At 55.0% G+C, this 12,595-nt stretch overlaps 1 protein-coding gene across 1 annotated transcript; it reads right to left on the bottom strand.

The window, feature by feature from the left end:
- Positions 1-5,938: 5,938 nt before the first annotated feature.
- On the bottom strand, positions 5,939-7,954 carry NOG (noggin). Its single transcript, XM_004591001.3, has one exon. It carries the CDS (start codon positions 7,323-7,325, stop codon positions 6,624-6,626), a length of 702 nt encoding a protein of 233 aa, XP_004591058.1. The 5' UTR covers positions 7,326-7,954; the 3' UTR covers positions 5,939-6,623.
- Positions 7,955-12,595: the final 4,641 nt, after the last annotated feature.

Here is a 12,595-nt window from a genome sequence, read left to right as displayed (position 1 = left end):
GGTTTCAATCGCGCTCCCTGCTAGTGCACCTAGCAAGGCAGTGAAAGATGGCCCAAGTGTTTGGGTCTTTGGCACTCATGTGGGAGACTTTGATGGAATTCCTGACTCCTGGCCAAGTCCTGGCATTATGGCCATTTGGGGGGATGAATCAGAAAGTGAAAAATCTCTTTCTCTCCCTCTCTATCATTTTCCTCTCTGGTTCTCATTCTGTCTCATCCCCCCTCTCTTCCTTTCTCTGTCATTTGGTCTTTCAAATCAATTAATCTTTTTCAAAAAGGCCTAGTTCAGGTCCGGCACAGTAGCCTAGTGGCTAAGGTCCTCGCCTTCTGTGTACCGCTGGGATCGCACATGGGTGCTGGTTCATGTCCCAGCTGCCCCACTTCCCATCCAGCTCCCTGTCTGTGGTCTGGGAAAGCAACAGAGGATGGCCCAAAGCCTTGGGACCCTGCACCCACATGGGAGACCCAGAAGAAGCTCCGGGCTCCTGGCTTTGTATTGGCTCAGCTCTGGCTGTTGTAGCCACTTGGGAGTGATTCAGCAGATGGAAGGTCTTCCTCTTTGTCTTTCTTCCTTTGTATATATCCAACTTTCTAATACAAATGAATAAATCTTTAAAAAAAACAACATTATGATTTTATTGTGTTTCTTTAAAATCTGAATATTTTTTCTTAATTCTGTAAGTGATTCCTTTCAGGGTTCCTTTTTATTTGGAAAAAAAATCTAAATCTGCTTTTCACTTTTACTTGCTTTTACCCTGCGGACCCTCAAATCACTGAACTTCTGGTGCTTACCGAACACTGTGTGTGTGTGTGTGTGTGATGTGTAGGTGGATATGGAAGAGAAGCAGAACTCTTTCATCTGAATGTTCCCTTCTGAGCATGCTCCCTTGCATGTCTCCCACCACGTAGCCAGTCACCAAGTCCTCTCAGGCCTTCCGGCAAATGGTTTCCATTCATTGGAACAGATTCCCTTCAAGCATGGACTCCACCAACTCTCTCTGGACCCCAGCAAGAGCCTGCTTGACTCATCTCCCAGCAGCAGTTACCTTCCCATCCCCAATCTACGCTGGAGGCCACACTGGACTGCAGTAGAAAATGATCATATCTTTTCACACAGAGCCTAGGCACCATGAGGGAGATAAAAGATGGCTACCGATGCTTTGCTGCTCCTCTGATTGAGAAGTGGTGCTCATTTCCTTCCTTTTGAATCAGGGCTGTGAGTTGCCTAACCAGTAGACCAAGCAGAACCAGTGCAATGGAACTTGTGTGAGGCTATGTCCCAAGAAGCCTGGCAGCTTCCACCCCGTCTCCTGGAGTGCTTTATCTCGGAGGCCTGAGCTACCACCCAAATCCAGTGTCCTGAACCCATCACAGGCTGTGAGAAAATCCAAGTCACAAGAACTGGCATGGTGGCTCAGTGGCTAAATCCTCATGTTGTACGCACTGGGATTCCATATGGCCACTTACTCCACTTCCCATCCAAGCCCCTGCTTGTGGCCTGGGAAAACAGTAGAGGATGGCTCCAAGTCTTGGGACTCAGTACCCACATGGGAGACTCCTGGTTCCCGGCTTTGGATCAGCTCAGCTCTGGCTGTTGCAGCCGCTCGGGAAGTGAACCAGTGAATGGAAGATCTTTCTGTCTTTCCTTCTCTTTTGTACATTTCTCTTTCCAATAAAAATAAATAAATCTTAAAAAAGAAAGCAAACAACCCGAGTCACAAGGAAGAGTCACTTTCAGGGGCTGTGGTTAACCTGTCAGCTAGAAGCCCTTTTGGAAGTGGATCCTCCAGCTCTCAACAGCACTGTGAGTATGATGAATGAACTGCCCAGTGGAGCCAATCCCAAATTCCTGACTCCAGAATCATGGGCAAAACAGAACACTTGTAAGTAAGAGTCCTCATTTTGGGATAGTTTCCCATATGGCTACAGATAATCCTGAAATGTTTATTGGCTAAACCATCCCTTTTCTAGTCTCGTTCTAATGGGGCCCATGCCCTATTCAAGGGCTCTCAGTGGCTCCCTATGGCTTGGGAAACAGTTTAGTGCTCTTAGTTGGCACTCAAGGCCCTTCATGATTTGGCTTCAGCCTCATTTTCAGACTGTGTTAGCACAGGATCACCCTATGCTAACTTTTCAGGGATTTCAAATACCCACTTTTCCAACACCATGCCTATACTTACCTATACTGTTTTTCCCAACCAAAAGCTCTTTTCTCCCCCACCCTCACTTCAGTGGATTGACATTCAACTTGTCCTTGGAGATTCCAGCCAGGCACCTTCTCTAGCCGCCCACTGCAGCAGTGAGCCCCCCTCTTGCTGGCCCAGGTTTGTTTGATGGTTTGGTTCCTCTCTCATCATTTACCTCCTGGTGTGCGCACGGTGTGTGGAGGAAAGTATAAGTGCATTACAGATAGGGAACACGCAGAGGTTTTACATGGCTTCCCAGGCAGAAACCCCTACAGGCTATTTGCTGAGCCCTGGCAGCACACAGTGTGGCATGCATTCTCTCCTAAGCCAGGTTTTTTAGTCCTTCCAGGAAAGCGCAGAATTTAGGGGAAAAAGTAGCATTTGGTGTCAGCTCAGATTTTGAACTGTAACTGTGCCACTTACTGTGTGGCTCTGGGCAAAGTGCTCAGACTCTGAGCTGCAACTTCTTTATTTGGAAATGTAGAGAACCTGAAAGAGAAAATACGTACACATTCTGGACACATCAGAAACCATTAACGAACACCTTCTGCAAAGCCATCACAGAATGGCTGAGGAGCTTGCTCATGGTCAGTTGTTTCAACGTCAGCTTTGGGGAGAACCCACCAGTTACCAACAAGAACAAAGAGAAAACAGCAAAGAGGCACAAAGGAGAGAGACCAGCTAGCCAACTCAACTACATGCATCCATGAGCTTTTCAGCAAGTGGCTGAGGAGGTCTCAGTCTTATCGGTAAATAATTGGGTGGTGGGCATTGGAATCTAAGCTCCTCTCCAGTGCTGACATTCCAAGAGCATTAAAGAAAAGGGATGAATCACCCCCTTCAAAATACCAATATGGGCTGGGCCCTCCCCCTGCTGTCCCCAACGAGCACAGCTAAGAGCTCTTAATACGCAGCCAGCTTCCTCCTGCAGCTGCCACCAAACTTCAACCCCCTTTCCCAGGAGTCTCAGAAGCAAGACTGATAATAGACCCCTGGCCTTCTCGATCTCAACAGGGAACCGGATCCTGTTCCCAGGCTCCAGGGACCAGAGGGCCTTCTTTTGAGGGCTGGCTTTCTGTGGACATTGGGCCTCTGTTTGCTTCCCTGTGTAGTGTGTGTGTGTACAGTGTGGAATGAAGGAATGAAGGGGAGTTACACATAAAAGATTGATGAGTGAATTCTTGCAATCATGACAGGAGGGTTGAGGTGGTATAGATCTTGTCATTCCTTCTAGGGTTTGAGAAACGTGTGTGTGTGTGCAACCTGCAGTAGTTACAGTCCTCATGTTGGGGTAGAGAGAAGGGTGTCTTGGCACCTGCATAAACTCACAGCCAAAGGCTGTCAAAGCCACAGGACACCAGATCAATTGTGTTCCTTGCAGGAGATAGGCCACCTCAGAGGACAATTTTCCTTGCCTCCTTCCTCTAAGCTATTATTAGTGTTACCCACATTAAGAATAACAGAGACGTCACATGCTGTGCATCGTCGTGCACAGCGTTTCCTGGACAGGCACTCCCCTTCTGCTTAGGATCGCCCAGGTCCTGTTGAGCCCTCTGAGCGCCCCGATGCGATGCCGGGCCTGCCCTTGGGGGTCTGTGTGACCCGCGGTCTGTCTACCACAGCCTGGGTCCTCCTGGCTCTCCCCAGCTCGCTCTCTCTGAAAGCCGAGACGCCTGCCGGCTGCGAGCGGGTTTTCCAAGTGAGCTGGGGCGGGGAGGAGGGGCGCAGGCGGGCCAGCCAGCACTGCGAGGAGGGGGCGTCGCGGAGGGAAGACCTCGCATTGTAATCCAATGACATTGCCAACGTGGGGGCGGGGGCGCTGGCCCCGGCGCGCTCTCCAAGTTCTGGCTGCCCGCCCAGCTGGGAATAACTCTCTTCGCATAATTCGCGTGTTTACCAGGCATGAAAATTCTTGCTTTCGGCTCGCCCCCCACCACCACCCCACCCGAGCACCCCCCGACTCCCACTCCACCCCGTCCCGTGAGCCCCCTCCTCTCCCATTCCCCACCGCCTCCGCCCTCGCGAGTGAAACTGTCTAAAAAAATATTGGCCCGGGGCACAGAAAGTTTTGCATAAATTCATAAGTGATGAATGGCTGATTTTAACGTTATTTGGGCATTTGTCAGAACCTCACAGATAGACCCAGAGGCCGGCAGTTCATAAACTTACACTATCTCAATATCCCCTTTCTTCTGGAAATAAATTACGTTTGTTTGCCGGGCTTGGAGTCTTAAGGTAGCCGACATTAGGAATATTTTAAAAGCCATCATCCATCGAGCATGTCTCCCAGGCGCCAGGAAGATTAAATGAAAGAATCATAAGATGGAGGTCTTTAACTTTTAATCCGTTTACAATGAAGCCTCAGATAGTCGCGGGGGCAGGGTGCCCTCTCCGGGGGAAATAATGCCGTTATTCCTCGGCTCTCAGTTAATGAATACCCTGACGTCTGTCCCACGGCCGGCGCAGGCAGCGCCGGGGAGGGGGCTCGGGCTCCGGGGCCAGGCTATTGAAACCAGGAGCCACCGAGGCTGCGTCGGGAGGGAAGAAAGCGCCGGGCGGCGGGGCCGGGGCGGGCGGGGGACCCGGCGCACGTTTGAAATAATTAGCATAGATTCTCGGGACGCGCGGGGGCGGGCCGCCGGGGAGGGCGGCGCGGAGGTGGCAGGGTGGCCGGGAGGGCGCCGCCGAGAGCCACTCCGGAGTCCAAGAGAAATAAAGGGCGCGCTGAGCGGTGTCAGGAAGCGGGCGCGCGTGGAGCGGCGTGCACGGGCGCCCCGGGCCGGGCCCCAGGCTCTGGCGGGCGTGATGCCGGGCATGTTCCCTGGAGGGGGTGACACGCCCTCGGCCCCATTCTCCTTAGAGAGAGATTCCACACCCGGCTCCGCCCCGCCCCCAGCGGATTTAATATCCAGAGCTGGGGGTGGAGTGGGCGTACCCCTTCCCACTGGCGGATCCCACCCCAAGTGGAGAGTTTTACCCAAACCCGAAAAACCCAGGACCTTGACATCTTGCTTAGGTCTCAGAGGAGGAGGAGGACGTTGAATGTCAAATTCCCCAGTTACTTCTCCGGACCTCCACCTCTACTCCCCAAAACTCCCGCCCAGCGCCTGGGATTCCGGGAGCTCAGACCTGCACGATCCCGAAGGCTGTGGCCACAGCCGACTCCGAGAGATCCTCTCATCCGCTCGCACCACCGTAGCTTCCGGGCGTGCAAAGGGTTAACAGAGGCTGGATATTGAGGTGGGGGGGTGCAAGGCGGAGGGCAGCGGGATCTGGGTGGGCGCGCTCTGATCTCCCTCCTCTCCCCCCCCACCCCCGCCCCGTCCCTCGGGGGTCAAGTTTCAGCGGCACTCCGCCCCCAGGGTAGGTGTGAAAGACACGTGTCCCCATTGTGAAGGGCCTGTCAGGCAGGACAAAGCGGCCGCCCACCCTTCCCCCGCCCTGCGGCCCAGCCTGGGGTCAGCTCCAGGGGGCCGGCTGGGTGTCGAGGTCACTACGGCCCCAGCTTTGGTGACACAGGGGGAAGAAAAAAAAAGCTGGGAGACAGGCCAGAGGCCACGTGATGTTGAAGAGGGGTTTGGGGATAACGCACACGCACCTCCCCACCCCCGCAAAAACCATCAGCAGTCACCTCCATCATAGCCAGAGGAGGGGATGAGCCCCTTGCACAGGCGTGGTGGGCACGGCGGATCCCCCTGCCCGCCCTCACCGTCCCCCCACTCCCCCATCAATCACCAACACAGAATGGCAGTGTGGAGCACAGTCGGTTTTAGTGGTTTTCTTTAATCCTGCTCCGCACTTCTTTCTCATTTACTACACGGGATATTATAAAGAATAAATAGCAGATACTCTTAATTTACAATGATTAGTCATTCCATTTGTTCTCTATATTTACAATAACTGTAAAATAACATTGAACTCTATAGCTTCTTCGAGGTCCAAGGAAAAACCAAAACACTTTCCGAAGAATGGAAAATAGCTTTTAAAAAGTCCTTCTACAAAAGTTCTTCCCCACTTTTTGTATTTGAAGAAAAAAAATACACTCCCCCCGCCTTGCTTCGCTATGCGAAGGGCACTGGAATATAAATAGCAGGTTAACATTGTCAGCAACAACCAGAATAAGTGTCTCTTTTCTCTCTTCTTTTTTTTTCCTTTTGCTTATTTTTCTTTAAAAATACAGTAGAAGCCGGTAACTTTTAACGTATAATACTGACCTTTTAATAAGTAAATTAAAACTGGGACCATATATATACACATATACATTCCTACACAGTTAAACAGTGCATTACATGAACCAGAAGGCTAGGTCTCTGTAGGGAAAAAAAAGTTCATTGAAAACCCTCGCCAGAGGGTTGTGGAACTGGTTGGAGGCGATGTGTGGGGGGGTGTCGGAAGGGTTCGCGCCAAGTGTCCCGGTGCGGGCTGGGGTCCCGGAGTTCTAGCAGGAGCACTTGCACTCAGAAATGATGGGGTACTGGATGGGAATCCAGCCGCAGCGCTGGCCCCCACGCCTCTGACAGCGCCACCGCAGCACCGTGAGGTGCACGGACTTGGCCGGCTTGCACACCATGCCTTCGGGCACGGAACACGAGCGCTTGCTGAAGCAGCTGCCCACCTTCACGTAGCGCGGCCAGAAGCGGCTGCCCAGGTCGTTCCACGCGTACAGCACAGGACAGAAGGTCTGCGACCACAGCCACATCTGTAACTTCCTCCGCAGCTTCTTGCTCAGGCGAGGCTTCTTGCCCTGGGCCAAGCCCTCGGAGAACTCCAGCCCTTTGATCTCGCTCGGCATGGCCCCCGACGGCCGCTGCCGCAGCAGCTGGTCCAGCTCGGCCAGGTCCTCGGCGCCCCCAGCCGTCCCGCCGCCGCCCCCACCGGGCCGGTCTTCGGGGGGCGAGGTGGCCATGAAACCCGGGTCGTAGTGGCCCCCGAGCAGGGAGCGCAGCAGCGTCTCGTTCAGATCCTTCTCCTTGGGGTCAAAGATAGGGTCCGGGTGTTCGATGAGGTCCACAAGGGGCAGGTTGTCGCTGGGAGCCGGGCGGATGTGGAGGTAGTGCTGGCCGCCGGCCGGTGCCGCCCGCAACCCCAGGACCACCACCAGGGCGTAGAGAGTGACCCCCAGGCTGGGGCAGCGCTCCATGCCTCCGGTGCGCGCCCCGGGGCTGCTGATTCGTCCCGCGTCCCAGGAGGAGAGCACCCCGAGCCCGCGGCGCCGCCGCACTCCCCCGTCCCTCCTGGAGGCGGCTCACCCGAGGCTGGGCAGGCGTAGGGCGGGCAGCATGAGCTGCGGGGAGAGCTCTTCGCGCAGCGCCGGCTCCCACCGGGGCGGTAAAAAAAAAAAAAAAAAAAGGCAAGCAAGTTAGCTTCAACTCCTCTCCGCGATCTACTCTGGGCGGCGACCGCGGCGGGGCATCCGAGAGGACTCCAGGGCTGCCGTTGGGACTCCGGGGACGCCGGCTCCTCGCTGCTTTGGCCCGGCTGGCGGCGGCGCAGGGCGCGTGGACGAGCTGCTCTCCCCTCCTCCTCCTCCTCCTCTCGCAGCTCCTAGCCGGGCGGCTGTGCGCAGCGCCGCAGGCTGAGCGGCTCCTGGGGCACTTCCCTCCGCCTGCTCGGGGCTCGGCGGCCGGCTCTGCCCGGCGGACTCCAGCAGCGGCGGCGGCGGCGGCGGCGGCGGCGTCCGCGCACGTTGGCACCGGTTTGTCTGTCTCGCAGGGTCCAAGCCTTTAAATTTCCTGCACTTTCAGCTCCATCACCATGGAAACCACTGACTCTCTCTGCGTTGCCCCCTCCCCCTTCTTCCCCCCAAACAACAACCCCACCCCCCACTTCTCCACCCCCGAGGAGCTGGAGCGGCACTGGCTTGGGGGGGAAGCCGCCTGCACTCGCCGCGGAGGCGGCGGCGGCGGCTTCGGCAGCGCCCAGGGCTGTGCCCCGCCGGACCCAGATGCCCCGGGAAGCCGACAGCCCGGCTGCCCGCCGGAGCTCCCAGGCGGCGGCGGCGACGGCGGCGGCAGCGGCGGTGGCGGCGGCGGCGGTGGCGCTTGGCAGGTCTCCGCGCAATTTTCTCTCTCCCCCACCACCCACCCCCCTTCTCCTCCTCCTGCAAAATGCACCGCCCCCCTCCTTTCTCCTGGAGCAATGCAACTGGGGCTCTAGGCGCCCCGCCAGGGCTAGTCCCAGGGAAAGCTTGCCGCGGCGCTGGAGCCGGCTTGCAGGATGCAAGGGCTGGTTTTGGGGGGTGCTCGAGGTGGAGCTGGGGGGTGGGACGGGGAAGGATTGCTTTTCACTAGCTAGGAGCTTTGCACTGGGAAGGGAGCAGCTGAGAGGTGCTGTGGGTTCCTTTCTCCCCGCAATTCTGAGCAAGAAATTTCTCCATGTGCACTGAGGGTCTCCACGGGACGCATCTCAACAGCCTCTGTCCCGGGTTTGGTCTAAGTCCCCTCCCCCAACACATACACACACACACACACACACACACACACACGCGCGCGCGCGCAAACACGCGCGCACCGTGTCCCCCTCCCGCCCCCTCCCTGCACTCCGCGCCCGGGAATTCCGGGGCCTCAGCGTTGCTCAGTGTGATGTAACTCCTAGGAAGCACTGCTGCTCTTCTGCCCCGGGCCCACGACGGGGCTCCTCTCCCTCCTCCTTGGCCGGGTCCTGCACCCTGAGTGGCCGGGCCGCAAGGGGCGCGTCCTGCTCGCCCGCCCGGCTCCGCGCGGCCGCAGCTCTGCTCCCTGGGGGCGGCGCGCCCTCTGCTGGCCCGCTCCGAGCCCTGCGCCTGGCGCTGATGGACTTCGGACTGCTAGCAGCCCACTCTTGCTGGGCTCAGTTTCCCCCTCCTTACCTGCGTGTGCCAAAGAGCCCGTTTTTCATTCTGGGTGTTGTCTCCAAGCTCCCCAGGGCCTCAGTGTAAACAGAAGCCGTGGCTGCTTCCTGCACTCTTCCAGTTTCCTGAGAGCAAATGCTGCACCTTCTGCATCTGGTAACCTACAAGATGAACTGGTGGCACAAGGCCAGAGTGCTGGCCAGGGCTCCCCCTGGGCAAAGTCGTGCTGTCTAGTTTGGGCGCCGAATGCGTTAGTTTCTGTTTTCAGACCTGACTGTCATTCCTTTCTAGCCTTACCCTTCTAAAGCTGTCTGTGTGCCCAACTGTATCTTTCAGGAGCTGTATCCTGCAGACAGGACGTGGGCTGTGGACCAACACCTCCAGTTATTTGTCCCTAGATGGAGAACCGAACCTAAGCTTCGAAAACCAATCTCAGTTTCCCTTGTGGTGACTAGAGCCTGGGAAAGGCTGAAGAAGACGCACTTGGAATGGGTTATCCAAGTCTTTGCCAGTAGTCCCGGGTGTGGGAACCAGGCAGGGGTCCTACCATGACAGTCCACATCATCCCACTTGCTTTCCCAGGATTGGTGGGAGGTGGCTGGTTGTTCCTTTCAACTTGTCCTTTCCCACATCAGCTTTCCCCCACCCCCTCAAGTTTATCCACTGTCTAGGGAGGAAAGCACCTTGTTGACCAGTTCAGCAGGTGGAAAGTCCCTGCCCCGACTGCCCCATCTGGACCACCGCTGGGGTTCCATTCTCAAAGTCCTGCCCCAAAGCAGATCTTGGGTTGTAGAGACAAGAACAGCTTCCTGGTTCCTGGAATTGGGCTGCTTCTGAAGTAATGCCCAAATGGCACCTGGCATGTGGTTCAGCCCTCCCACTCTTTCTGACGGCTGTGTGGGGTCTCAGGTAGTTGTTTTTGAAGCGGTTTTGCAAATTCCTCTACTGAATGACTTTTTCAGTAAAGAGGTTAAGGGCTACATTGTTGCCCAGCCCTTCAGAGACAGGCAGTTGCTATCTGCCAGTTTACTGTACTGCGTTTTGTCTCATTGCTCTCCATCTTCTCCAGGTCACTTAGGTTTTAGTTTGCAAAGCGATGCAAAGCCTTTTGTTCTTTATTCGGGCTGTGGAGACTTGAGCCCTGAAAGAGGTCCCTCGGGCATGATATAGACGGGGCGACCTGTAGATGGAGAGGCTTTGGGATGAAGACTGGGTTGGGGGAGATGCCAAGGATGCAGAACTTGACTTCGACCCCTGAAAACTTCCATGAGGAGGGATACAACATAGAAAATGAAACCAATATTAAGAACGAATAAAAAAACAATCTGTAAGTTCCCGTGTGGGGCAGGCCAGTGCTTCCTTTTAAACCCATGCCCTCTTTTGATAGTTATGAGAATTTCAATCTCTTCTCTGAATGCTGTTTGACATTTTCTAATGCACTATGAGGAGCAAAAAGAAGTCAGTGCAATTACACCCAGCCCCTTTCATGATCGAGTTCTGAAATGCCACACTTGAGGAGCTTGTGGCCCCCTGCTCTGACCCCCAGGGTGAGGGGTGGTACCTGCACTTAGGTGCTGAGTGAATGTGGTCCATGGTGGTATCAGAGGCTCAACAGGCTAAGGTTTGAACAGGAGAGCCAAACATTAGCTGAGCCCAGTGAAGGAAAAAGATGTGTATGTTTCTCTGAGTCAGAAAAGAAGGAGAAAAGAAGGCCTAGGGTGAACCTACATTAAAAAGTGCACTGTGTGACGGTGGAGGAGCCAAGCATTTGGGCAATGGAGGGAGGAGTGTCATGGACAGGTAAATCCTAGCACCAAGATGACTTTGTTTATTTGAAAGAACAAGAGAGAAAAAGCAAAAGAGGCATCTTGCATCCACTGTGATTTCCCAAGTGGCCACGGTAGTCAGATCTGGGCCAGACCAAAGTCAGAAGCCAGGAGTTCCATCTGAGTCGTCCCCGGAGGCGGCAGAGGACTGGTCCTTTGTACTGTCCTTGGCTGCCTTCCTGGGTGAATTAAGGAGGAGGCTGGATTGAAAATAGAGCTCCTAGCAATTGCCTCAGCTCTCTGGTACAGGTTGCTGGCATAGCAGGTGGTGGTTTCACCTTCTGTGGCACAATCCCAGCCTCCACCAAAATGACTTTTGGGCCAGTTGTATTTAGGTTGGAATCCTGGCACCACTGTACACACAGCCACCACTGCAAGCTTCTACGTTGTCTTCTGTAAGTTGGGGATCACACAGCCGCTTGCTGTCTGAGGCAGGTAGAGAATTTATGGCCTGCCTCAGGGTCTGAGGCAGAGCTTATGGTAGACAATAATCTTTTAACAAGCATCAGTTCTTTGGTAAAGCTCACCAACACCAACCATCCCAGGTTGAGCAAGAGGGGGTGAAAGGGGTGCGGATGCTGCTAAGTTCAACCCCGTGCCTTTGGGCCTGGTGTCCGTGCTTTGGGTGCATGCACCAAACCGCCTCTGGGTGTTGCAACAAGAGGGGCTGGAATTGCTTCGGAGAGTCAGTAACCACACTGCCCAATGTTTCTGTGGCTCTGTTGGAGAGGGAGCTTGACAAGCAGCACAAAAGAGAGTTGCGCTGTTTCCCAGTGAAGGCATGGCATGGGAGGTGGGCCAAGGCAGAAGTGGCTATGAGCTCAGCTCTCTGAGCAGTCCTCGCTGCGGGGTGTTTGGACTTGAGTAAGGATGACTGTGACCATCACGGCTGGTGCGGAGACTCTAATGCATGGGTGGGTAGGTCTCCCTGGCTCTGTCCCTGTGAAATGCCTGTGCAAGGAAAATCATGGCCAGATTGGGGGTCTTCAGGTCCAGGCAGGAGGGGCCACAGGGTGGCTTTCTGTACCTCTTCATCCTCCCAAGGGCCTGGGGTTTGATGTGAGGGCACCTGCCCCCTACAGCCACATACATGACTTTCAGAGAGTCATTTCACTTCCACCGGGCCCCTGAGAGCAGGAAGTCAGGGGACCATGAGGCACCATCAGGAACGGACATTTTTTATGTTCAGCACCAGCATTGCTGTCTAAAAGTCACTTTCTTTTCCTGAGAAATATAATGATTTGTTTGGGCTCAGCCTAGCTTAGCGGAGGGAAGAGTCCAAGAGTCCAAGGCTCCTCACTTCTCTCCCCACTGCCCGGAGGAGGGGAGAGTGGAGGTGGCACCTCCAGGGTGCTGGGGACCTTGGCTAGGCCAGACCTCACAGCAAGGAGAGAGCCACAATACTTTATGAATGTGTGTGTGTGTGTGTCCCTTTGGTCGTGGGGTTCTACTTGCAAGAGTAAAGTTTGAACTAGTATGAGCAGGAAGGAAAAAGAGGGGAGTATAGGAGAGAAAAAGGGGTGGAGAATAACACCAAAATGTAGGCAGGGGAGGGAGAACAGGTCAATAACTGGGAAATACTTTCCTTAAACAGAGCCCAAGTTTAAGACCAAAGGAGGAAAGGAGTCCCGGCTGCCTCATCCCAGCCCCGACAGCCCCTTCCCTTCCCCAGTCTGGCTCCTGCTCCGCCAGTGCCCCCTCCCCATCTGGCTCCACGCTGGGGAAGGGGAGACGTCTCTGGAGCCCAGTGGCTCA

The sequence above is a fragment of the Ochotona princeps genome, chromosome 17, assembly GCF_030435755.1.
Source record: "Ochotona princeps isolate mOchPri1 chromosome 17, mOchPri1.hap1, whole genome shotgun sequence".
In the NCBI taxonomy this organism is placed as follows: domain Eukaryota; kingdom Metazoa; phylum Chordata; class Mammalia; order Lagomorpha; family Ochotonidae; genus Ochotona; species Ochotona princeps.
The sequence above is the reverse complement of the archived record's forward strand: the minus strand, read 5'-3'. Positions and strand labels throughout refer to the sequence as shown.